General features: G+C 68.3%; 2 protein-coding genes and 1 long non-coding RNA gene across 10 annotated transcripts; 2 read left to right on the forward strand and 1 right to left on the reverse strand.

The window, feature by feature from the left end:
• Nucleotides 1-490: 490 nt before the first annotated feature.
• Nucleotides 491-12400, reverse strand: RNF44 (ring finger protein 44). 6 transcript variants are annotated; one of them, XM_084536057.1, is made up of 11 exons: nt 12221-12400; nt 5896-6076; nt 5368-5584; nt 4817-4984; nt 4483-4659; nt 4150-4311; nt 3927-4051; nt 3714-3801; nt 3510-3631; nt 3323-3422; nt 491-3223 (listed from the first exon to the last, which is right to left on the reverse strand). In XM_084536057.1, the coding sequence occupies exons 2-11, from the start codon at nt 6000-6002 to the stop codon at nt 3161-3163; spliced, it is 1329 nt and encodes a 442-aa protein (XP_084392183.1). In that variant the 5' UTR covers nt 6003-6076; nt 12221-12400; the 3' UTR covers nt 491-3160. The 6 variants fall into 6 exon arrangements, with proteins under 6 accessions (XP_084392183.1, XP_084392186.1, XP_084392185.1 ...); XM_084536060.1 differs by lacking the exon at nt 12221-12400 and adding an exon at nt 8269-8380; XM_084536059.1 differs by lacking the exon at nt 12221-12400 and adding an exon at nt 7478-7501.
• LOC311444737 lies at nt 8667-11039 on the forward strand. Its single transcript, XR_014698031.1, has 2 exons — nt 8667-9852; nt 10421-11039. It is a non-coding gene; the product is annotated as an uncharacterized lncRNA (long non-coding RNA).
• A 158-nt stretch (nt 12401-12558) lies between the features above and the next one.
• On the forward strand, nt 12559-22226 carry CDHR2 (cadherin related family member 2). Of its 3 annotated transcripts, none has more exons than XM_084536034.1 (33): nt 12559-12576; nt 13819-13895; nt 14077-14197; nt 14467-14532; nt 14610-14749; nt 14843-14896; nt 15013-15102; nt 15546-15635; nt 15894-16016; nt 16095-16238; nt 16323-16398; nt 16553-16659; nt 16797-17024; nt 17113-17268; nt 17455-17622; nt 17853-17914; nt 18002-18242; nt 18351-18587; nt 18776-18845; nt 18930-19538; nt 19679-19750; nt 19877-19926; nt 20034-20185; nt 20321-20423; nt 20503-20591; nt 20680-20754; nt 20844-20921; nt 21000-21060; nt 21164-21288; nt 21376-21489; nt 21609-21686; nt 21772-21832; nt 22002-22226. In XM_084536034.1, the coding sequence occupies exons 3-33, from the start codon at nt 14152-14154 to the stop codon at nt 22119-22121; spliced, it is 3885 nt and encodes a 1294-aa protein (XP_084392160.1). In that variant the 5' UTR covers nt 12559-12576; nt 13819-13895; nt 14077-14151; the 3' UTR covers nt 22122-22226. The 3 variants fall into 3 exon arrangements, with proteins under 3 accessions (XP_084392160.1, XP_084392159.1, XP_084392158.1); XM_084536033.1 differs by having other exon boundaries at nt 12564-12576; nt 13816-13895; XM_084536032.1 differs by lacking the exon at nt 12559-12576 and having other exon boundaries at nt 13785-13895.
• Nucleotides 22227-22252: the final 26 nt, after the last annotated feature.

Consider the following 22252-nt stretch of genomic DNA (forward strand, 5'->3'; position numbering starts at 1 on the left):
GCAGGAGCCTCTGCCTTCCCTACCTCCCAATCACCTTTGGGGGCAGGTCGCTGTGTTTTTTTTTTTTTGCTTAAGTACAGCACCCACATCTGTGTAAACACCTGCATGAAACACTGAGGGGAGAAGAGGCCCCTTCACCCTGTCCTCGTGTTTCTGAAGGGTTGGACCTGATAATCCTTGTGGGTCCCTTCCAACGTGGGATATTCTACGCTTTAAGGGTGCAAGCTGTCCTAAGGCAGCCCCTTCCCCTCCACCGGTGCCTCCAGCACCCTGCACCCCCTCGTCATCAGGGAAAACACCCCATCTTCCTCCTGGAGCAAAAGCTGTTCCCTTTCTGTCCCCAAAGCCTTTGGGAGCAGCAGCCCTGTGGTGCCAGAGCTCCCGTCCCTCTCCCCCAGCCCTGCCGGCCCCACTGAGCTGGGGACAGGAGACACTGGGGCCACCGCCGCCCCCCGGCCCGCACCGAGACAAGAGCCGGGGCACAGCGCCGTGGTATACATCATACATTTATTAGTGAATATCCCTCTCAAAATCAGCCACAACATTAAAAAAAATAATGATTGCACTACTTGGTCAAGCAGAACTAGCAACTTTCATTTTAAAAAAAGTACAAATCTGTTAAAAATTTCAATCAGTATAATACACATATATATAATACAACATACTAGTTATGTTAAATGCTACAAAACCAATATGATTCCAATGGAATGGAAAAAAAACAAACACTTTTAGAGCTTTAAGAACCTTTTTTTTTCTATATATTAGCCTTTTTTCAAATACATACATGGGAAAAATGAGGTAACTGTAAAATGTGCAAGTAACAGAGCAAAAAAAATTATATATATATATTTATATATATATATATATATATATAAAAACTTTCTAACACAGAACACACGTCCTAGCACCTTCCGGGGAGCCGCGGCGCTCCCGCTGGAGGGCCCGGGGACTGGTATAATAGAACAGTAAACAGTCCACTATCCCACCACAGGAAATCATTGGTAAACAGTGGTATCTACAGCGCAGTCAGCAATCACAAACACCCTAAATAATTGTTTTTTAATTTTTTTTAAGTATGGATTTTTTTTTTTGTCTTTTTTTGTCTTTTTTTGTCTTTTTTTTTTTTAAATGATACTTTTAGCTGCTCATCGGAATAAATTCTGCAGCACACGAGCTGTGAGCTTTCGAGTCGCCGTCAAAGGACCGTAAGGCTTTCCTGGCTCCCTGGGCACCGCGAGGGCGGGAGGGGAGGTTTTTTTGGGGTGGGGGTTGCAGGGGGTGGGGGGCGTCTCCGGGGCGCGAGGCCGCCGCGCGGCACGGGGACTCCTTTGGTTATCTGTCACTGAGCAAGGGGCACGGGGAGGGGGCCGGGGTCCTGCCCAGGGGGCACCGAGCCCAGCGGTGCCGGCACCCGCGGCGTGGCGGAGCCGGTGGCGGAGCCCCCCCCCCCCCCTCACAACGAAGCCTGGTGAGGCGTCGAGGAGAGGCAGGCGGAGGGGAGCCGGGCGGCAGCGCGCCCCCAGCCAATCAGAAGCGGCCGTACCTCAGCGCCCCGGTGATTGGCGTGCCCTCGCACCAATGGCGTGGCAGCGCGGGGGGCTGCGTCCCACCCAGCCACCTGCTGGGCGCGGTTCCCTCTCCTCACACCTCGCCCGCCGCCGCCACCGCCGCCCCCGGGGCCCAGCCCCGCCGCCGCCGCCTGCCCCCCGCCCCGCGGGGAGCGGCCCCTTGCACACGCCGCCGCCACCCCCGGCCGCTGCCACCGCCGCCGCTGCCACCGCCTCCCGCCTGGAAAGGGGCGCAGGCCCCGCGGGGAACGGCCCTGAAAGCCTCACGGTCCTGCTGCGGCGTTGCGGACATGTGCAGTACAGTGCATGGCAGTATCAGCTGAGCACAAAAACCCCTCTCCCCACCCCCCTCACCCCACAGCCGGCTAGACGTAGTAGCCAAGACCACGTTCCAAGCTGGTCAGACATGCATGCATATTTGTGAACATTTACATAGGGCTGGCGGCCGCGCACGGAGGCTCCCAGGCGTCGGCGACGCGGGGAAGGGCGCTCCTCTCCTCCCCAATCCCGTCACCTCCCCCCTCCTCCTCCTCCTTCTCCTCGCTAATTAATCATGCAAAACGACTTCGGCCACGCCACCCTGACAGCTGGCACCCGCTGCCCCAGCCCCGTGCACGGCGTCCCCGCGGCGAGGGACCGGGGGCAGCACCGCGGTCCCGAGGGGAAACCACGCCGCGAGGTCCTGGATAAACCCCCCCCCCCGCCGGCCCCGCCAGCAGCACGGGGGCGCTCGGGGCTCCTTCGGGTTTACGACAGCGGGAACCCACGGTCGGGGGCCAGGAGGCAAAAATAGGGGGGCTGCCACACGGCCACGGGGCTCCCCGCTGGGCTTGGCTGCCTCGCCGGGCCCCAGGAGGGAACAAACGGGGAGAGGGGCTGGGGCCGCACCAGCACCGTCCTCCCACCTGGGAAGGACACCGAGCAGCCGGCGCTGCCCTCCTGGGCGCCCCAGGGGACGCGGGGCGCAGGCGCTGGTGCCCCGGCATCGCCCCGGGTTGCTGGTGTCCCGCCACGGCCGCGCCGCGCCGGCTCCTCCGGCTGGACCCCCCGGGGGGGCCGCTGGTACCCGAGCTGCGGCGCTCCCTCCCCTCCTCTTCTCCTCCCCGCGTCCTCTGCGAGCGACGCCGAGGGGAGGAGCCGCGTGCCGCCGGGTCGACCGGCCACGAAACCAAAAACGCAACGGAAAAGGAAAGGAAACGGAAGGGTGAAAAAAAAATAATAAAATAAAAAAAAAAAAGTGAAAAACGGAAAAGAAAAAAAAAAAAAAGTTCTCTAGCAGAGTACGAAGACCTGGAAAGTGATGGAGCAACGACAGCGTCTTTGGAGTGCGCAGGGCGCGGCCACGCGCCGCCCGCCACCGGCACGACACGATTCGGGGCCCCGGGAGCGCGGCGGGCAGGCCGAGTCCGAGCCCCGGCGGAGGAGGAGGGCTGGCCGGGAGCCCGGGCTGCTCAATGCTCACCACATCCGAGGAGAGGCTTTGGGGAGGGGGGGTAAGCGCACGGTCAGGCCCTGGCAGCGGGCAGCGGCCCCCGCCCCTGGCCCGACGTCCTCGTCCTCTAGCGAATTGTGCGGCACAGCGCCCGCCAGCCTCAGTCCGCCTCCCGCTGCACCTCCGACGCGTCCGCCCGGCAGATGGGGCACGTGCGGTTCGCCTGCGAGGGCAAGGAGAGATGACGGGGGTGAGCAGGGGGCTGGCGGCACCCGCGGCACGCACGTGGTGCTCGGCGCTGCACGGCCCCCCCGGGAGGTACCTTTAACCATTTGTCGACACACTTGGCGTGGAACTCGTGGTTGCAGGGCAGGACGCGGAGAAGCTGCCGGGCCTCGAAGTCGCTGAAGCACACGACGCACCTGGGGGAGGGAGGCAGGAGTCAGAGCCAGGCCCCGCTTCCCCCCCCCATGAGACCCCGACCCCCCGGTCCCCCCCGGCTCGCTCACAGGGTCTGCTCGGACTGGTGGCTCTCGGGGTTGAAGCGGTAGGACGGGAGGTGCTCGATGTCTGCTTTGGTGAGTCCCCGCGGCTTGGCCTCCCCCAGCCGCTCGGCCAGGTTCAGTAACGCCTGCAGGGGGGAGAGGGCGCACGGCTCAGCCCCGCCGGAGCCACCCCGAAAAGCCCCGGGGTCACCCCGCAGGATAACACACCTCGTAGTTCTCCATCTCCACGTCATCCACGTCCAGGTCCAGGCTGATCGTGGGCCCCACGGCCGTCGGCGACACGGGAAGCATGGAGCTGGATGGGGGGGGGAGGACAGGGCGGTCGCTGCGAGCCCCAACCTCCGCCCCGGTGTCGCGGGAAGGGGGCAAAGACACCGAATCAGCCCTGCCCCACGCGCCCCACGGCCCCCCGGTACTCACAGGAAATAGGGCAGGAAGCCCGGGTAGTACGGGGGGGGCGGCGGAGGGGGCGGCGGGGGGGGCAGCGCCTGCTGCAGCCGGTACCGCTGGGTGTTCAGCCGCCGGGGCATCATGTGGGGGTATGGCTGCGGGGAGAAAGGTGTGGGGGGAGCTCAGGGCCCTGCAGCACGGCCCCCCCCTCAACCCCACCGCGTTCCCCCCCCCCCCCCCGGCCAGGACTTACCACGCCGAAGGGCAGCTCTTGGTGCAGCGGGTCGTGGGGGAGGTAATGCAGCGGCACGGAGGGGGAGAGCGTGGGGGCGTGGTGGGACGGGGGGTACGTGAAGCCGGCGATGGGGTGCTGCTCCCCTCGCAGGTCCACGTCATTGTCTATCCTCTGCAGAGGCTGGGGGGGGGGGGGGAAACGGTTAGGGTGGGGCAAACTTCATCCATCAAACTTCATCCCGCCCAGCTCACGCCCGCGGGGGGTGCAAGGAGGAGACCCCACAGCAGCCCCCGTCTCGGGACCCCGTGGCGCAGACGCCCCCAACCCCCCCCAGCCCCTGCCCCGACTCACCATGCGCGGGTGCTGGGCTTGGAGAGGTACGAACTGCCCCAGGGGCGCCATGTGGGGCGGCTGGTGGGGGGGCACTGGCGGCGGGGGCGGGTGCAGGATGTAATGGTCGCTGGAGATGAGGGGGGGGAACGTCTGGTAGGAGACGGGGAGCTGTTGCATGGCGCATGCCTGGATCAGCTGCAGGGCAGGGAGAGAAACGTGGCTCAAACCCAGCGCGGGCACCAACTTCTGCCCCCTCCCCGGGGCCTCGAGCAGCCCCCGCGCCCCCCAGCATTTATCCTAGGGGTTTGGGCACCCAAAGCCCGGGCTGTCCCCAAATTATCCCCGCACTCACCGGGGGCGGGAGGCAGCAGAGCGGGTAGTGCTGTCCACTGAACATCACTGAGCATGCTGGGAGCTGCTGGGTGCTGCACCCAGGGATGTGCTGGCCGGCGTGGATGGGGAAGCCTTGCGTGGTGACGGTGGTGACCGTGTAGGAGAGAGGGACGGGTCCCTGGTGCACCTGGGGACGAGGCGCCGAGGGCGCAGTCAGAGGGCACGGCCCCGGCTCGGCTGCCCCCGTCCCAGCAGGGCGCAGAGCACCCGGGGCTGGGCTCCACGTGGGTTTTGGAGCTCGCACTGCACCCAGCGGTCAGCCTGGCACGGGCTCCGACCCCACACCACCCCCTGGATGATGTGTGGCAGCACTGACAACAACCCTGGACCACCCCAATGCCGGCAGGACCCCGGGATTTCCACGCCCGGAGCGCAGAGCACCAGCACCTCGGGGCTGCACGCAGCCAGAGGGGACCCAGGGACACATCTCAGCCCCCCTGTCCCCCCGACCACCATCCTGGGGCCACCGACTGGGCACGAGGTCGCCCTCGGCAGGGCGGCAGCACCCACCTGGTCGTGCAGATCCACCATGAATGGGTTCTGGTGGGGCGGGTGAGCGGCCGGGTGCAGCATTCGTGGCGGTGTGCTGGGGAGAGCGTAGGCGCGGGGCTCATCTACGGGGATGTGCGGCTGCTGGGGGAAGGCAGGGTGCAGCTGGGGCTCATCCTGGCCCAGCAGGGTTGCCAGAGGGCGGTCGCGTCGTCCCCACTGACGTCTGGCAGGGGGGCTGCGGGGCCACGGCGGGAGAGAAACAGAGCAGGAGTGACCCCCGGGCCCGGGGGAGCGCGGCCCCTGCCCGGCTCCAGGGGGTGACACTCCTCGTCCTCCTGCCGAGCTCCAGCTCCTCCGCTCGCCCCTCTGCGCGTGGATTTCGTCCTCTGCATGAAAGGGACCCCCCCGTGCCCACCGGACGCGCTCCCCCCACCGTGAGCCGCCCCCCCATGAGCCCACCGGGTGCCGGTGGCCGCCCCGGTGCATCCCCGGGGGTGGGCACGCCGGGCAAGGGGGGGGCTCCACGCGCCGCCCCGCGCCCCGTACCTTCGCCGGAGGTGGTCGGGGCTGCTGCAGGGTCCCCCTGAGAACCGGCGGTGGTTAAAGGGGGCAGAGGGAGGCCGCCTATTCACTGCCAGTTCCCATGGTCGCATTGGTGACGGCGGGAGGCGGATGGGCGCGCGGGACCTCAGGCTCCGGGCAGGGCGAGACAGCAGCAGCTTGGATCCTGCGGGAAGGACAGCGGGTCACCGACCCCGAAACGCTCGGGGCTGGAGCCCGGCCAGGAACCCCAAATCCTCACCCCACAGAGGGAGAGGGAAGGAGGAGAGGCACGGGGCCACCGGGGGGGGGACTGCTGGGGCCGGACGCCCGCCTCCCCTGCCCCTACGCCCCCATGCAAGACACGGACACGGGGTGAGAGAAGCAGGGGTGTTTTTGGCACGGAGCAAAGCAGGAGGTGAGGACCCTCGGGCTGACGGCAGCCCGGGCTCCCCAGCGCGTCCGTGGCTGCCGGTCCCGGGGGGTCCTGCTCCGTGGGGGGACACTGCGTGAGGCCTGGCCGTGCCCCCGCACCGGGACACACGGCACAGCCCTAGTGGGGCACCGGGGCTGCCTGTGCCCAGGGCTGCTGCTCCCTGTGCTGTGCATGGCCTCGCTTCCCCGGGGACGAGGTGGCCACCGGTGTCCCCGAGGTAGCCCGGGCGCCCTCCTGCTCGCCCCCGGTGTGCCCCCCCCTCACCGTGACCCCCGACACGGTGCCGAGGCCCCGGCTGACCCCTGGGGCAGCGGGCACAAAGTTAGGGCCGTGCCAGCAGCACCCCCCGGTGCCACCTACCGGGGGCAGCCCCGCTCCCCGGGGAGTCCCCGCGACCCCCCAGCCCCCCCCGGTACCCCGGTACCCCCCCAGCCCCGCTTTTTGGGGTGGTGGTGGTGGGGGGGCTGCTCATTGCGCCGCGCCCACCCCCCAAAACCCCCCCCGGGGGCCTCGGGACGTGGCGTGGGGGGCTCCCGGTGGGGTTGGAGACCCCCGGTGGGGGGGTGGGGATGGGGCCGAGCCCCCCCCCCCGGGAACCCCCCGGTGCGGAGCTGTGGCTTTAAGAGCGGCCGCGGCGGGGCCATGTGCTCGGCGCCAAACAAAAGCAATAACAAAGGCGGCAGCACGGCCCCGCCGCCGCCCCGGGGCAGCTGCACCCCCATCACGGCACCGGCACCGGGAGGGTCCCGGGGCACCGGGGGTGGGGAAGGAAGGAGAAAAGAGGAGGGGGGGTGAAGAAGGGAAGGGGGGGTGGGGGGGGGTGGGGGCGGCGCCCGCCCCGTTCCCGGTTGCCCCCCCCCCCCCCCCCCCCTTCCGGACCTACCTGCACCGCCGCTCCGGGAGCCGCCGCGGCGCCCCCGCCCCCTCCCCCCCGCTCTTTGTTCGCCGACAACCGGGGCCCCGGGGCCTGGCCCCCCCCCCCCCTTCCCCCCTTTCCCCGTTCCCTCCCACCAACCCCCTCCGCTCCCCTCCCCTCCCCTCCCCTCCCCGCCGCCGTTTCCGGTGCCTCTTTTGTTGCGCGGTGGCGGTGGGGGGGGGGGGGTAGGGGGAGGGGGTGCGCGGCCCCTTTAAGAACCGGCGGCGGGCACGCACCGGGCCGGGACGCGGCACGCGGAGGGCGCGGGGGCGCGCGCGCGGCTGGCGGGAGGGGAGGGGGTAAAGTGGGAAGGGGGGGGGGGGGGGGCGCGCGCGCGCGCGTAGCCCACGTGACCAGGCGTGTCACGCTCCGCCGCCATCTTGGAGGCTTGGGGCCGGGCCGCCACGCGGGGCAGGGAGGGGAGGGGAGGGAGGGAGGGGAGGGGAGGGGGGGGGGCGGTTTCCTAGCAACGGTATCCAAGGCAGGGGGCCCCTAGCAACGCGGCCTAGGCCCCGCGGGAGACGCGGAAGCGGCGCCTTGGCCCTGCCCCGGGGCAGCCGGCAGCAGGCCCCGCTGGAGGCCCCCTGAGCCACCCCCTCCCCTTCCCCTCCCGGCAGCCGTCCGCAGGTAGGAGCCCCGGCAGCCGGGCTGGGGAGCGCTGCTGAGGGGCCGGGAAGGAGGCAGGGCGGCCTCAGACCGCTGAACGGCAGCCTGGGGGCGGGGGCGGGGCTTTAACGGCGCCCTGGGCTCGGCCCTGTCCCGGCCCCGGCTCCCAGCTCACCCCCAGCCCGGGCACGCAGCACGGGGACCCGCAGCAGGACCCCCCGGGGCAATGTCCCCAACCACAGCTCCCGCTGCTCCCGGCGCAGGGCACGGGGCAGGGGTCGGCCCCACGCCCTCAGAGGGCACCCCACGGGGCTGCACGGCCAGCCCAGCCCCAACAGCCGCCCCTCGGGGGCTGCTCTGCCACAGCCTCCCTGCCTCCTCTCCGCTCTGCAGGCGAACAGCACCGTGCGCTCCAACTCACCGCCGTGTGCCGGCAGTGTCACACCTTCCTGTCACACCTTCCTTCCCAGGGCTCCCGGATCCCGCGCACGGCACAGGCAGCGAGGCCCCAGACAGAGATCTCCGCCGACACTCCCTCCCGCCGTGCTCCAGCTCCCCCGTGGCCGGCAGCTATCGATGTCCTTGGGACAGCGGTGGGAGAAGCAATCGATGGAATGTGGCTCTCCGGTGCTCCGTGCCCAAACAGGCCGCATGGATCCCGTGGCAGAGCCCGGTGCCCAGCCAGACAGCCCTACAAGGACGGGGCTCCAGGCATCCAGCCCCCACCAGCACCCGGTGTGTGGAAGTGGCTCAGCCCACAGCCACCCTGCTGCCCTAGGGTCAGAGCCACGCACACCAACACCAGCACCACGCCGCCCCCGGGCTCTGCCACCACACTGGTGGCCACCAGCCAGCAGTGTGACAGCCCCTTCGTGTGGCCACAAGGCTGGAGGAGCCTTAGGGACACCTCTCCAGTGCTACAGCAGGGCCAGCTGCATTGCTTGGTGCTTCTGGGCCAGGATGAGGGGTTCTGAGTCCATCCACCCGCCCTCCTCTGCTGATCTCAACCCTTGCCCCAGCCACTGAGACCAGTGGAAGCTCCCCAAGCTGCAGGGCCCGGCTCCTGCCCCAGGGGGCTGCCTTGCAGCCAGCAGGAGGCCCGTCCTGCACCTCACGGGAGCCAGAGGTCGGCAGAATGGAGGCCAGCCCGAGCCCGGGCTCCTTACGGCACCATCTGCTGCTGCAGACGAGCCACCCCCCGGCCCCAGATATAGGTCAGCGCTGCCACAGGATTAGCCGGGGGGGCTCCAGCACCAGGAGCACGACTCCCGCCGGAGAGATGCTCTCCCCCATCCTCTCCCTGACACCCAGCACGCCAACAGCTCGCATCCACGTTCTCCCCAGCTCCAGGGAGAGGAAAACGCCCCAGATCCTCCTCTCCCCTCCCCAGTGGGTGCAAAACGAGTGGGAAGAAAGCAACACCGAGCACTGAGGAGCCCCCAGTTTGCAGCGGGGGCCCTGCAGGAGCATCCCCACCCTACAAACACCCCCCAACGAACCCCGGGGGCTGTGGGACACCCCAAAATCAGCGGATGCAGCAGGGCGAGGTGCATCTCCGCCGCGCAGCCGGGGGGAGAGCAGCTCCCTCCCCGCTCGCACGCCCGGCGGAGCTGGCAGTGGAGGCAAGGACGCCTCCGCCGCGCTCGCACGCCTCCCACTCCCGCCCCCGGGCTGACAGCGCTCCCGTCAAACGCCCCCGGCCACGCACACACGTGGGGAGGCCGACACGAGGAGCGAGGAGCGAGGGGAGCCGCGCAGGCAGCGGAACCCGTAGCGCCCGGCTTCCCGTCGAGCTCTCTCCCACGTGGATTCTCTGATGTCTGATCGCGAGGCTGAGCTGCAGTGCGGAGGGAGAGCGAGCAGCGGCCTCCTCCCCACGAGGCAGAAGCGAGCCCGGACCTCGGGGACGGCCACGGCACCGGGGATCTGACAGGAGAGCATCCAGCAAGAGAGGGCTCCCGAATTAACAGCCGGCCCGCACAAGCCTTCATCTCCTCGGGACGGGGTAACGGACCTGCAGAGCCACCTCCCCCTTTCTTCGTTTCCCTGCGGACGCCTGCCCGGCCTGCACAGCACCCCCCGAAGCGGCGCAGCACCTCGGGTCCCTCCGGAGCTCAGCAGCACTGAGCAGCAGGAGGCGTCCAGCACCACAGCTGTGTCCTCGAGCCCTCGGAGGACCCCTTCCCACAGACAGCAGCACCGCGCACCCCGCTCACCTCCGTCCTCCCCGGCCTCACACGCAGCAGGGGGGAGAGGAGCCCAACGGCCGCGTCCCCCCCCCAGCCCTCCCACGGCTTCCTCCCGCTGGCAGGGCGCCTCAGGACTCCTCTGCGCCGTGCTTCCACCCAAACACCTTTCCTAAAAGAGACCCCCCCTCCCGCTGAGCTCCCTTATCGCCCAGCTGCCTCTGGGCAGCGCTGGTGGCAGCCAGGAAGTTGGGCCGGGTGCTTTGTTTTGCATTTCAAGGAGCCTGCAGGGCCCCCCCGCAACCCGCACCGGTTGTTTTCAGAAAGGAGCTCGGTGAAACAGGCGGCTTTCAGCAACTGTTTGCCCTCTTTTGTCCTTGATTCCAGATCTGCCCAGAGGCTGCTTTCAAGGTGCTCCGAGGCAGGCGCTGACCAGTGCCTTAAGCACGAAGGAAGCTTGCTGCCGCCGTACCTCCCCGGCGCATCGCTCCTGGACAGCCCCACGCCACTCGTGGGGATGGTTTGAAGAGGAAAAACCCACAACAACCCCACCAGCACCACCACGGTTTCCAAGCTGACAGCCCCCGTGCACAAAGCGCGACCGTGCGGTGCCAGCAGGGCCACCCGGGGCGCAGGAGCTGCCTGCCCTCTGCTCCGGCTCTGCCGGCAGGTCTGTATTGTTCACTGCCTGCCCACAGCGCAGGCATGGAGAGAAAAAGCAACCGAGGCCCTGGGAGCTGAGAAGCCGTGCCCTGCTTTCTGAGGGAGCCGGGGGAAGCCCGGAGCTTCAGCTCAGCCGAGGCCAGGTCTCCGGGGACAGGGCCACAGCTGGAGAACCAGACCCCGCAGGCGGGACGGGACGCCTGCCACGAGCGCTGCCTGCACAGCGCCCTCCTCCCCCTTACCACACAGCACCAAGCAGGGAGGCCTCCCAAAACCCCAAAACAGCCCGTCCCACGAAACCTGCGGCCCCCGGGGCTGCCCTCAGGCACGAGGACGAAGGAAAGGATGAGCCCAGGGCTGAGGGCACGGCCCCGCGCTGCTCCCCTCCAGAAGCGACCTTCAGCAGAGCTACCCAGCCCCGCACAGCTCCCCAAAGGCCTCCTCGGGTGTTTCAGCAGCCGGTGACAGCCTCACACACCAAACAGACACCTCGGCGCTGTGCCTGCTGCCGGAGCACCTCCTGGGGCCAGCACACCCCGACCGACCGAGGGAGCAGCCAGAACTGAGCCCCCGGTGCCCACCTGCAGCAGGACGAGCCCACACAACCCTGGTTCAGGGCTGGGAGCCCACCCTGGGACACCGCCGCTCCAGCACCAGCCCCTGTGCGATCTCAGCACCCTCTCCCATGGGTGCTGGCACCCCGGGAAGCGAGGACACCCGGCAGGACACGCGGGACCCCGCCACGTCCAGGTGCCGAACACTCACCGGGAGGGCAACGCCGCGAGGCACAGCCCGGGCCCTACCTGCCCGGCTGCTGCTTGGCTCCTGGAACAGCTCCATAAAGCAGCGATAACAAAACCTCTCCTCACCTCGTCCATCTCAAACCCAAACCCACAGGCCCCGTTTCGTTAGCCGGGTTTTGCGGCCTGATCAATTCCCCGCGCGGAGCCCCGCTCCCGGGCAGCAGGACACCAACAGCGAGCGGCTTCCCCCGGTGGGGTCACACCTGCGCTCCCCTCTTTGTTCTGCGCTCCCCGGCCGGGTGTGAGCGGTGCAGCACGGCACCGACAGCGCCCGGTGCTGCTCCCCCGGTGCGGGGACGGCCCTGCAGGGACCCCAAAACCGCAGCCCCAACCCTCAGGGCGCAGCAGGCCGGCAGCAGCACCCCCTGCCCTTCCTCCCGCTGCCTTCCAACCCCCCGGGACCTCCCGGGACACGGGGCAGAGCCGAGCGGGGCCCAGCACGGGCCGGGCAGGGGGCACCCACCGGCGGCACCGGGACGGGCCGGGGGCGGGGGGGCTGCCGGGGGCGCGCCCCCCTCCCCGCCTCCCCCGGCCTTCCCCCGCTCCCCCCTCCCGGCCGCTGCACACCGGGGGGGGGCCGGGCCCGGCCCTGCGTGCCCCGGGGATGAAGCCGGGCCCAGCCCCGGTGCCCCCCCCCCTCCTCCTCCTCCTCCCGGTCCCGGTCCCGGCCCCGCCGCCCCCGCCCCTGTCCCAGCTCCCCGGGCCCAGCCCCGGTACCTACCGGCGGCGCCGCCCCCGCCGCTCCGCGCCCGCCGGGGCCGTGCCGCGGCCTCAGCCCGCTCGCATGGTGCGGGGCCGGGCCCGCCGGGCTCGGGGCCGCTCCCGCTGCCGCCGCCGGTGCCGCTCCCGGGGCCGCTCCCGCTCCGGCCTCGGCCTCAGCCCCGCCTCATGGCGCCCCCCGCGCCTGCCCCGCCGATGGTACCGGCCAAGCCGCGCCCCCCCCCCCCTTCACCCACCCCCCCCGCGGAGCTGAGATGGGCGCGTCCAACCCCCCCCCCCCTCCTGCCGTAATGGCTGCAGTAGGGGCGCAGCTGGAATCGCTACCGTAATGATCCCTGCCGCGGCGCAGCCCTTACGGTAATGGGGTGGGGTGGGGTGGGGTGGGGATGGATTTGGAGATGGGAGCAGGAATGGGAACACGTCGGGCATGTGGTCAGGGGTGAGGATGGGAATAGGGTCAGGGACAGGGATGGGGGTAGGATGGGGTGAGGGTTGGGAACAGGAATAGGATGGGGTCAGCATGGGGATGGGAATAGGATGGGGTCAGTGGTGAGGACTGGAATAGGATGGGGACTGGGATGGGGATGGGAATACGGTCAGGGATGGGGATGGGAATGGGATAGGGTCAGGGTTGGGGATGGGTATAGGATGGGGTCAGGGATGAAAATGGGAATAGGTTGGGGTCAGGGATGGAGGTGAAAACAGGGTCAGGGTTGGGGATGGGAATAGGATGGTGTCAGGGATAGGGACCTGGGGGGGGGATGCAGGATGCTGGGGGATGTCCTGCACCAGCCCCCGGCAGGTTTTGGGGCATCCTGGGTGTTTTGCAGTGGGATGCTCTGCACCAGCCCTGGGGGCTTGGGGGGGCATGGGGTTATCCCAAACCAGCCCTGTGGGGTTTTGCTGGGGGAGCCCCAGGCTCTTCCTCCCCGTGCCCAAACCAGGGGTCCCCTGGAGCAAGGGGGGCGTCCTGTGGGACCCCCAAGCTGCCCGGCCACCCCGACCCCTCGGGTCCCCACTGGAGGATGGGGCTGAAGGGGGACAAGGCCATGCAGATGGGGGTCCCGGGGGCCCCAGGGCTGGCTGTGCCCGTGCCCCCCCCTCCTCCCAGCCCTCTTCTGCCTGAGCAGAGCTGCACAATCCGCCCTTGTCCCCAGCGGGTCCGAAGTAGGTCAGGGAGGCTGGGCCGACCCCCTTGGACCACCCCGGGGAGGGGAACTCACAGGGGGGTGCTCGGGGCCCCCGGCACCCACCCCAGTGGCTGCTTCACCGGCTCGGTGCCCACCTCTGTCCTGGTGAGACCCCGGTGCCCCCAGCCCGGGGGATGCCGGGCATTGCCCCAGCCCCTCCCCAGACCCCGGGAGCAGTTTGGGGTCCTTCTGCACCCCCACAGGCTCTGCCCCGCTCCGGGGAGCTGGACTCCTTGGGGTTTGGGTCGGGGTGGTCGCATTGTGGGGTCCCCAGGGGCTGCGGTGGGGAGCGAGAGCGGGGCTGGGTGGGAGCCGGGTGGCGGTGACGAGCACCAGGGAGAAGGAAGGAGAGAAAGGGATTTCTCACCCCTTAATTGCAGTTAATCATTGATGAACTTGGGTACAGCAGGAGGCAAAGGTCTGTGGTGGTGTCAGGGTGCAGGCAGAGCGCAGCCTGCGCGCAGCATCCCCAGCGAGGCACCGCAGGTAAGGGATGCCTGGGGTAAGGGGCGACGTGGGTGGGGGTCCGCCAGCGGCTCTGGGGGTCCCCAGACACCCCCGAGGTCACCAGCACCCAGAGGCCAGCCCCGTCCCCTTGCGCCGTGTCCCCACGGAGCCCATCCCCAGGCTCCCGGGGGAGCGCAGACCCCATGGCAATCTCTCCCAGGTGGGCGCCGGGGGCTGGGGGAGCGCTCGGGACGTGCCCCAGGTTCTGCGCCGAGCACCGCGGGCTCCCGGCAGGATGGCACTGCCCTCGCTGCTGCTGCTCCCGTTCCTCCTGGCAGCAGGTGAGGACTTTGTTCGGTGCGGGCACGGGCTGCGGGGAGGCGCTGGAGCCACTTCCAGCTCCCCGCTGCGTGATCCCGTTGCCCTGGGGGCAGCCGAGCCCCCCCTCCAGCGTCGCTGCCCACCCCACGGGCACCCCCTTGGCTGTGGGGTGGCACCCGGGGTGGGCAGGGGGCTGCTGCTGGGGGGTGAGGGGGTGAGGAGGGAGGGAGGGAGGGAGGGAGGGGGGGGAGCTGGGTTCCTGTGTGCTCAGCTCCTGTCCTCCTTGTAGCTTCAGGCAACACGCCCCCCATCTTCAACATGACCATCGTGTACGTGTCCGAGGACCTGCTGATAGGTGAGCGGGCGGCCTCGGGGAGCCTGGGGGGCACGGGGGGGGGGCATGGCCGGGGCTGACACCACCCTTGTCCCCAGGCCAATTCGCTTTCCAGCTGACGGCCACCGACTTGGATGGGGACACGCTCAGCTACTCCATCAGCGGTGCGGATGCCTTCTACTTCAACGTTGACCAAAGCACGGGGGTCGCGACCGTGAGGAACCTCTTGGACCGGGAGGTGAGGGCACGGAGCTCCGCTCGGCGGCACAGCCCCCGGGGTCCCAGCATCGAGCTGTGCCGGCGCTGAGCGAGCCCTGCCTTGTGTTCCCAGTCCCAGGCCAGGCTCACCCTCACCGTCACCGTGTCCGACGGCATCAACGACGCGGTGAGTGCCGGGCTGGGGGCCGGGGAGGGGGCAACGTCACCCCCCGGGGGTGATGCTGGCCGGCTCCAGAGCTCCGGCTGGACACCGTGCCCCTCACCTCCCCCTGCCCCTGGCAGACCGTCAAGAAGCTGACGGTCATCGTGGAGGACTGCAACGACAACGCCCCGGTCTTCAAGGGCCTGCCCTACGAAACCTCCGTCCCCGAGGTACCTCCCGGGCACCTCGCGGCCCCGCGGTGATGATAATGATGGGTGGCTCCCCAGCGCGGGCGTGCCCGGCCCTACGGTGACGGTGACGGCATTGCCGGCACGCTGCTCCCGGCAGACGGCTCTGTGCCAGCCCCGGGCGCCAGCGCAGGCTGGGACTCTGCCCTCGCCGTCAGGGAGTGCCCAGGTGCCGCTCAGCCCCGGGCAGCGTGACGCCAGCTCGGGGTGTGTGGGGCTGAGCACGACCCCCTCCAGCACCCCCAGCATCGGGGTGCGGCTCCTGGGGAGCCCCCGGGGCAGGGGGGCGGGTGGGAGGCAGCAGGGCTCAACCCCTGCGGGGCCATGGGGTCGGGGGGCCCCAAAATGGGGCCGGTGGGGGCCAGGGCTCAGCACCCAGCCCTGCCGCCCCGTGTGACCCCTCCCCAACTCATCTGGGTGCCCAGAACATGCCGGCGGGCAGCATCATCTACACCATTTCTGCCACCGACGCCGACACGGGGAACGCCGCCAAGGTCAGCTACAGCATCCTGGAGGTGAGCACCGCGCCTGGGCACCGGCACCCCGACACTGCCCTCCTGGGGGGCTCTGCTCAATGGGGTCTGGGGGGCCAGGAGGGGGGTTTGGGGTCCTGGGATCCCCCCCAGCAATTGCTCTGCCCCCCTGTGAGGACCCCGTGGGACACCGAGGAGGGGTCCCTATGGGCAGAGCCTGCAGAAGGGTGGGCGCTGAGCCCCCCCCCTCTCTGTGGGGTCCCCTCCACTCCCTGACGCAGGGCACTGTCCCCCACCCAGGTGATCCCGGACAACGCGAAGAATTTCTGGCTCTTCTACATCCTGCCCAACGGCAGCGTGGTGCTCAACGGCTCGCTGGACTACGCCACCAACACCTTCTACCAGCTGAAGATCCTCGCCCAGGTCGGGGGCGGCGTGGCTGGGGCACGGGGGGCGGTGGGGAGGGCTGCAGGGGGGGACTAAAAGGCCCTCTGCCCCCAGGACGGCGGGGGGCCGCTGTACAGGGCGACGGTCGTCCAGAACAGCACCACCTACTTCTCCATCACCGTCGTCGACCTGCCCAACCTGGACCCGCGCTTCCTCAACGAGCCCTACTCCGGCTCCGTGTCCGAGAACAGCCCGCTGGTGAGGAGCCTGGCCCGGCCCGGCGGTGTGGGGCTGGGGCTGGGGCTGTCCCCGCGTGCTGCCCTCACCTCCCTGTCCCCGCAGGGCGTCTCCGTGCTGACTGTCACCGCCACCGACAGGGACACGGGGGTGAACGATGAGATCTTCTACAGCATCACCAGTGAGCGAGGCTGGGGCAGGGGTTCGGGGGGAGCAAGGGGGACGGGGCAGGACCTTGGGGACCACCCAAAACCCTGGGGACCGCCCCGGTGGAGGCCGAGGCCAGGTGTGCCTCCCCGCTGGCTGCAGCAGTCCCTGCTGTCCCCGTGCTTCAGATGCCAGCGTCCCCTTCGCCATCAACACGACCACGGGCATCATCACCGTCAGCGGCTGGCTGGACCGCGAGCAGCTGCCCAGCGAGGAGGTGCTGCTGGAGGTCCAGGTGAGTGGGGGGCAGCGGGGAGAGCCCCCTCCTCTTCCTCGCCTCGGCACCGCCTGACCCAGCTGCTTCCTCCTCCTCCTCCTCCTCCTCCTCCTCCTCCTCCTCCTCCTCCTCCTCCTCTTCCTCCTCCTGGCCAGGCGCGGGAGAAGAACCTGGACATCCACGGCATGGTGGCCAAGGCCAGCACAGTGGTGACGATTTTGGTGGTCGACGTCAACGACAACAAGCCCGAGTTCTACCAGTGCTCCCTCCCCAGCTGCGACTTCACCAAGAGCCAGAGCAACTTCACGGGCAGCATCATCGAGCACTCCTCCTCCAAAGTGCCCGTGTCCAACCTCAGCATCGTGGCCCACGACCCCGACAAGGTGGCAGCCTGCCCCTGGGGCTGGGCCGGGCTGCGGGTCCCTGCCCCTGCTGCTCCTCCACCCTCACCCCTGGCCTCTCTCCCCGCAGGGCATCAACAGCACTTTCGAGCTGTACCTGCAGGGTGGCAACGCCAGCGCCTTCAGCGTGTCCCCCACGACGATCGTGGGCACGGGGGAGGTCCAGATCCTGGTGCAAAACCCATCTGAGGTGGACTACGAGATCAGCCATGTCATGGTGGTGCAGGTGGGACCCGCTGCCGAGGGATCACCCTCGCTCCCTGCATGGGGAGGGCACAGCAGGGACATGGCCCTTCCCTGCTGGCTTCGTCCTGGCAGCTCGTTTGGTTCGGGGGAGCTGGGTCGGTGTGACAGGGGGGCTGGGTGACGTGCTCGGGAACCCACACGATGCTGCCACTTCTCCACCCCGCAGCTCGTGGCCAACGACACGGGGAACCCCGCGAACTGCTGCTCGGTGGCCACCGTGACCATCGACCTCATCGACACCAACGACCACTTCCCTGAGTTCCCGCAGAGCGTATACGTCTTGAGTGTGATGGAGAACAGCCCCGAGGGCACCATCATCGCCCCAAACATCACGGTCAGGCACCGGGCAGGGCAGGGCACGGCGCGTCCCCCGGGCAGGGCACCGCGGGTACAGGTCACCAGCAGGGACCTCGGTGTGGGGAGAAGGTGGCGGCAGGGTTGGGGGACCCTACACCCTTCAGGGACACATTTTTGGGGTGCTCACCGCCCACAGCCAGTGCCCCAGGTCCATCACCACCCCAGGGGCTGATGGAGATTCTCGTGATGATTCCTCCTCTCGTTCAGGCTTATGATCCAGACAGCGGTGCCTACGGCCAGATCACCTACCAGCTGCTCCCGGATACCATGTACGTGGGGACACAGCCGGGGGGGGGTCCACGGGGTGCTGCCCGCCCGGGGATGGAGCCCCGGTGATGGGTGCGTGTGTGCCACAGCCTCGGAACCTTCACGGTGAACGCCACGAGCGGGGCGGTGCTGGTGTCGAAGGGAGCCTCGCTGGACCGGGAGACTCGCTCCATCTACTACGCCAACATCCAGGCCAAGGACGGGGGCGGCATGATGAACACGGCGCTGCTGGAGATCTCCGTGCTGGACGAGAACGACAACGCGCCCATCATCACCGGCTCCTACTTCATCTCTGTGGAAGAGGGGCAGAACGTCAGCACGCAGGTCAAGGTAGGTGCTGGGTAACGAGGACAACCCCTGGGGCTGCCAAAAAGGAGCCAGGGACCGTCCCGAGGGGTGGGCAGCCCCATTGCAGCCCCCTCGGTGCTCTCCTTTCAGGCCATCGACAACGACGAACCCAACACCCCCAACAGCGAGCTGGGCTTCAGGATCCTGCCGGGGCTGTTCAGCAGCAACTTCACCATCAACGAGACCACGGGGCAGATGCACAGCAAGGAGCCGCTGGACCGCGAGGCGCTGGACGACAGGGACGGGCAGCTGGTGGTGACGGTGGAGGTGTATGACCACGGGGTGCCACCGCTCAGCACCCAGGTCAACGTCACCATCACCGTGGCGGTGAGCCCCGGGCACAGCGGGGTGGGGAGGGTGCAGAGGCGGCACCCGGCCGTGGCACCGTGCCCCAAGGTGCCCCAGTTGATGCAGGGAGGCAGAAAGGGGGGTCCTGTCCGTGCTCCTGCCCCTCGCCTTGTGCCCTGTCCCCCACCTCCTTGGGCGGTGGCACTCAGGGGCTTCACCTCCTGCAGGACATCAACGACAACACGCCCGTGTTCCTCGAGCAGTCCTACGAGTTCTCCATCTTCGAAAGCTCCTCAGGTAGGCGCCGCGCGGGCAGGCTGCGGGACAAAGGGTGGCCCGGGGTCAGCGCCCGCTGGGCACTGAGCGTCCGTCTGTCTGCAGATTCCTTCGTGGGTACCGTGGCGGCCACGGACGCCGACAAGACGGAGATCAATTTCCGCATCTCCTTCCGGCTGCAGAGCGGCAACGGCTCCAGCAACTTCTTGATCCGCTCCCACCAGCTGGGGACGGGCAACTACAGCGGGCAGCTGTCCCTGGACCCCGACACGACCATGGACTACGACACCCTGCAGCAGAAGAACTTCTCCCTGGTGGTGGTGGCGGAGAACACGGCCACCGACATCGTCAGGAACGCCAGCGTCCCCGTGGTGGTCCACATCCTGGACGTCAACGACGAGTCCCCCTCCATCGTGCCGACCTCGCAGACCGTGACCGTGAGCGAGAACGGCACGCAGCAGGGGCTGGTCTACACCGTGAGCGCCTCCGACCCCGACACCAACCACTCGCTGGTCATCGAGGAGCTGCAGGTCACCTGCCTTAAGAATTCCACAAGCGCCGGGGACGTGTGCGGGGACTGGTTTGCTCTGCTGCCCGACGGCTCGCTGCTGGTCAACAGCTCAGAGATCGACTTCGAGCTGTGTGACACGGTGAAGCTGACGCTGCGGGCCGAAGACCTCTACACTGAGAAGGGCGACCGCTACAGCAAGAACGGTACGGAGAGCACCCGCTGGCACCGGGGCAGGGAGGGAGGGGGGTCCTGCAGCTCCTGTCCCCATCGAGGAGCTGGCCCGGTTGGAGACGGAGGGGGGAACGTCCCCACGGGGTGAGCAATGCATTTGGGATTTTGGCAGGAACCCTGACCATCAACATCGAGGACATAAACGACAACACGCCGGTCTTCCTGCCCGTCTCTGAGACCTTTGGTGAGCAGCAGGGCTGGGACGCAGCCCCCGTCCCGTGCTGCCCAGCTCCCAACTGGGGCAGGGCTGCGAGCGGTGCGGGGTCCGGGCTGGGGTCACTCTGTCCATCACTCTGTCTGTCCTCCACAGTGGTTGTCCCCGAGGTCTCTACTGTGGACCTGCAAGTGGCTACCGTGAGGGTGAGGAGCTGCGTGTGCGCTCCTGGGGAGCTGGGCTTGCCTGTCCCCACGGCGGGCACGGGGCAAGCCGTGCCCATGGGTGCTCCTGCCCTGCTTTGTCCCCGCAGGCCACGGATGTCGACTCGGGGCTCGGAGGAGCCATCACTTTCTCCATCTTCCAAGTGGTGTTCATGGAGGAGAATGGGAACAACCGGACCTTGGAGAACCTCTTCAAGGTGGTGACCACGGGCGAGCAGAACAACTACGTGGGGAGCATCCAGTAAGGCCGTGGGGCTGGGCTGGGGCCGTGTGGCAGAGGCTGAGTCCGTCCCTGCACAGCACCGGCATGGGACGAAGGGACTCAGCACCCCCCTGCTGCAGCCCTGTGAGATCACCGATGTCCCCGTCCCCCTAGGGTGGCCAGCAACCTCGACGTCTCGCTGAAGGGGAAGTACCAGGTGACGGTGAACGCTCAGGACCGCACAGCCCCGCAGAACACGGCACAGACCGTGCTGACTGTGAGTGTCACCCCTGTCCCCTACCCGGGGGTTCCCCCGCGCCCTGCCCAGCCCCGCTCACCCCGCTGTCCCCACGCAGATCTTCACCGTGGACCAGAGCTACCGCATTCGCCTCCAGTTTTCCAAACCGGTGGAGGAAGTGCAGAGCAAGTTGGAAGAGATCAAAACGTAAGGGCTGCTGGGGCTGGGCCGCTGGGCTGCAGGGGCCGTGGTCGCTTCCCATGCAGGTACCCAGCTCTTTCTCCCCCAATTCCAGGAGCCTGACCCTCGCCACCAAGGCCACGGTCTACGTGGTGGGCATCAGCAGCCCCGAGGACAGCCGTGCCGCCCGGTGAGTGGGGCGCGGAGGGGCAGTGGGGCCGCCCCAGGGGAGGACACCGCGCCCCGTGCCACCCTCACCCCGTGCTTCTGTCCCTGCAGGGCGCAGGTCAAGTCGGTGATGGACGCGTACTTCGTCTACAGCAACGGCACCGCCCTGGATGTCAACCAGCTGAGTCAGTGAGTGCCGGGCAGGGGGCTGTGCGTGGGCACTGCTGCCCGCACGGTGCTCACCCCCTGCCCTGTTCCCCTTGGCAGGCTGATCCAGAGCAACACGCAGGCCCTGGTCCAACTGGTGGAGCTGGGGCTAGCTGTCATCGTGAGTGGGGCTGGGCAAGGGGTGCGGGGAGAGGGCGCCGGCCCCGTGCACTGCACAGGGGTCCCCCGAGCTGCGTGCTGCCCTCAGCCCTGCTCCGCTCCAGGGCTCCGGGGAGGTGACGGAGACCAACAAGGAGACGCAGATGATCGGCATCATCGCGGGGCTGGCGGCGTTCCTGGTCCTCTTCATCCTCATCATGACCCTGGTCTTGGTTCTCACCACCAGGAGGTACCACGCGCCCCACCCCGTGCCCCCGTCCCTGTCCCCGTATCCCCACCCCAGCCCTCACCCCCCTCACCCGCCCCGTCCCCGCAGCTACAAGAGGAAGCTGAATGCCATGAAGGCTCTGAAGGCGGCCACGACGCTCAGCCCCACCGTGGCCCAGCAGGGAGCCGGCATCCCCGGGACCAACAAGTACAACGCTGAGGGGTGAGCGTGGGCGCCCTGCTGCGGGGGGGGGAGCCCCAAAACATCCCTGCCACCCGGGGAACGCGGCAGGTCCTGCGGTGCCAGGGCCGGTCACTCACCTGCCTCCCGTCCTCCGCCAGGGCCAACCCCATGCTGAACCTGCCCATGGACCTGTCCCACGACCTGGGCTTCCACGAGGACACCAGCTCCCTGGCCAGGTGAGCTCTGTGGGGCTGTCACCCTGTGTCCCCACACCATCAGTGTTTCGGCTGTCCCTTAACCTGCACCCTCCCCTCTCCGCAGCACCAATTCCCTGGATGAGAACAAAGTGGATTCGCCCAAGGATAACAACCCCAAGGCCAAGGTACCCGGCGGGGAGTCCCGTGTCCCCTCCGCCCATCCCCATCCCCTCTGCTGTGTGCTGGAGCCCTCGTGTCCCCTTCTCTCCGTTGCCTTGGCAGCTCTGGGGAGGGCTGGGGGTGTTGTTGTCCTTGTCCCTGTCCCCAGCCCCTGACCGTTCTCCCCTCCCGCAGCCGCACAAATCACACCCCACGGACCTCACCGAGGACAAGGTGCTGGTGGCTGCCCTGGACGCGAAGGAGCCCAGCAAAATGGCATTCATCAACAGCACCTTCAGCACCACAGACTTGTGAGCGGGCACCTGGGGGACAGAGGGGCCAGAGCAGGACTCTGGCAGCTGCTCCGGCGCCATCCTGCCCAGATGCCAGCAATAAACCTGCCACGTGTGGCTCACAGCGTCCCGTGGCCACCAGCCCCTGCGTCC

This window comes from Aythya ferina (assembly GCF_964211825.1).
Source record: "Aythya ferina genome assembly, chromosome: 14".
NCBI lineage: Eukaryota > Metazoa > Chordata > Aves > Anseriformes > Anatidae > Aythya > Aythya ferina.